The 2644-nt window shown below is 34.6% G+C and overlaps 1 protein-coding gene across 1 annotated transcript in view; it reads left to right on the top strand.

Moving 5' to 3' along the window:
* Positions 1-741: 741 nt before the first annotated feature.
* The window catches only part of LOC104773204 (probable receptor-like protein kinase At5g15080), a 5083-nt gene continuing 3180 nt past the window's right edge, over positions 742-2644 (top strand). Inside the window, exons 1-2 of the mRNA XM_010497779.2 lie at positions 742-1341; positions 1640-1720. Coding sequence (XP_010496081.1) covers positions 1065-1341; positions 1640-1720 — 358 coding nt within the window. The 5' untranslated portion in view covers positions 742-1064. The remainder of the gene's footprint in view (positions 1342-1639; positions 1721-2644) is intronic.

The following is a 2644-nucleotide window of genomic DNA, read 5'->3' as shown; positions in this document are numbered from 1 at the left end:
ACTACCTGATGTCCTACCCGATGAGCTACGCGATGCCCCCCTCGATCAACCCCTCGGATGCTGGTCCGAGTAAGTCGTCCGTGCATATCACCGAGCTCTCTCACGAGCAAACCCCGGCACCTGCTGAAGCCGGTGACAACCCTGGCTACACGTTGGCGAGTATGGAGGCTGCTACAACCTCCTTCTTCACCAACCCATGAGGTACCACTTTCATCCAATCTTTGTAAATAACATTGCATTTAGTTTTATTTCCTTTTGTGTGATTCTTGGATTCTTTTTCCAACTTTTATTTACACAGAGACTGTGTAATTTAAGTTTGGGGGAGGGTCCTAGAATATTTTTAACATTGTGTTTTATTTTCTTAATTTTCTTATTTCAAATTTTTGCATGCTAGTTTTATTCATTTGAGTCTGCATCTATGTGCATTGTAAAACCCAAAAAAAAAAAAAAAAAAAAAAAAAAAAAAAAAAAAAGGAATTTGATTCGTACCTTTTTTTAATTTTCCCAAAGGGAATAATTATAAACAAAGTGTTAATAATTGGTTCCTCCAACCAGACAAAAATAAAACACTCTCAACACAAATCCTGGAGAGGTTTCTATAAACCAAGAACACAGCTTCTTATTACTACTAATCATGAAATAATCAATTAATGAGAAAGAAAAAAAAAACGGTGATTAAATTTGTTAAAAAGGTACGAATTTCAATATATAAATAGTTACTGTTGAAGCACATGTTGAGAGAAAACCCAAAAAAAAATCTCACTTTTTTTCTTTGCTACAGTTCTCTTTTCTCTCTCTTTCTCTCAGCAGACATCAATTCCCCTTTTTTGACTAAAATTCCGCGACTTGGGGTTTTGATCCATTCCCCCCAGTGAATCATCATCTCTCACCTTCACTGCTTTTTTCTTCTTCTCCAAAAACAAAAATCACTCCTTTTTATTTTTTTCTCTTATTCGTCTGGAATTTTTTAATTTGGGGGAAAAGAAAAGAAAAAAAACTATGGTGGTGCTGATCAAATAAATCAAAATCTTTCTGGTGTGTTGTTTGTTGGTTTTGTGAGAGAGATGGGTAAAGAGGAAACTGGTGCTGTCAAAGAAGCTAAAGGGAATTCGAAATCGGAGAAATCTAAAGAGAGTGAGAATCACAGGAAGAATAAGAAGAAGCAGAGCAATGGTGATGATACTAGTAGATATCACGAAGAAGAAGAAGAAGAAGAAGAAGAAGAAGGAGAAGAAGCAAGTGGTTGTTGGGTCAAGTTTAGGTTTATGATTGGTTGTGTACCTTCTTCAAAATCAGACCTTGATGCTTCTTCTTCCTCTATCTGTGGCACTACCAGCACTGGTAAAATTATAAAAGATCTCTGCTTTTTTTTTTTTTAATCCATTTTTGGTTCGAGAGAGACAAAAAGCTTTATGCTTTGAATGAAGAAATGAATAATCTTGTTGTGAGTTTTGTTTATATAATTGTCTTCTTTCCATCTAGGGTTTTATATTTGTGTCTTCCATGTGCTTTACCCTTTTTGTAAGCTTACATGTGAGTTTAAGATTAGATGTTTTGAACTGAGCTTAAGCTTGATTGGTTGTATCTCTGCTTTCTCAATGAATCTTTGAGTTTTGTGGCTTTGTCTTTCGTTTTTTAGTTACAACAATTGAAAGCAAGTCGGCAAATGAGAAATCAAATGATCAACCAGTTGCNTATTTCCCTAAGATAACAATTCTAGGTGATCAATCAAGAATTATTGTGAAGAACAACCAAGGATGAAGATCATAAAAGATTAAGAACCCTAAAAATCTCAGATCTAATAAATCATAAAAACCCTATGAAAAACCCTAAACCTAACAAGCAAATTACTCAGACATGTTTAATGAATAACAAATCATAATTCTGAATAACATGCAATAGATATTGAAAAGTAAGAAAGAGTTTAGAAATTCTTCTCTCAATGAAGATCAGATCTCTCCCAAAAAGCTCTCAATATCTCTCTCTCAAAAACTGCTAGAAAATAGCTTAAGGGTTTCTAAAACCTAAAAATAATATATATATATATATATACATCCTAAAACATGTCCAGGGGCTTATGTTGCAATTATAGAAGACTTTGGGCAAATTTGTAAAACTTCCAAATTTGTTGTTCTCTCGTCGGGAAAACATGAGTGTCGATCGATACCCATGTGGTGTCGATCGATGCTCGTACTCTGATCCAACTCCAACTTGATTTCCTTCGGTAAAGTGCTCCAAAATGATCCAGATTGTTCCATATTGCTCCATTCGTGCCAAATTCCTAAATAACCTGTAAAGACTCAAAAATAACCTAGAAACAAATCAAAAGACTCAAAAAGCACACTTATATCATGGTTAAAAACCGTAAAAACCATGATATATCATTAGCACTCCATTTTTACCAATCTTTTCGTTTAACCCGATAAATTTTTCCTATCCATGAACCCAAACCTTTCTTTCAAACCTTGTTGTGAATTGTTGAGTGAGGCCTTTTTCTATATTGTGCTATAGGTTGTGAAACCTTGAGAGTATTGAGAACGACAAAGAACTGCCTCTTGATTTAGCTAAGTTAGAATTTGAACTAGCTAATAAATTCGGTTTTGAAAGATAGGTGGTTAGCATGTTTATTTGGGTTGGGTTGAGG

This window comes from Camelina sativa, unplaced genomic scaffold, assembly GCF_000633955.1.
Source record: "Camelina sativa cultivar DH55 unplaced genomic scaffold, Cs unpScaffold00486, whole genome shotgun sequence".
Taxonomy (NCBI): Eukaryota; Viridiplantae; Streptophyta; class Magnoliopsida; order Brassicales; family Brassicaceae; genus Camelina; species Camelina sativa.
The sequence above is the reverse complement of the archived record's forward strand: the minus strand, read 5'-3'. Positions and strand labels throughout refer to the sequence as shown.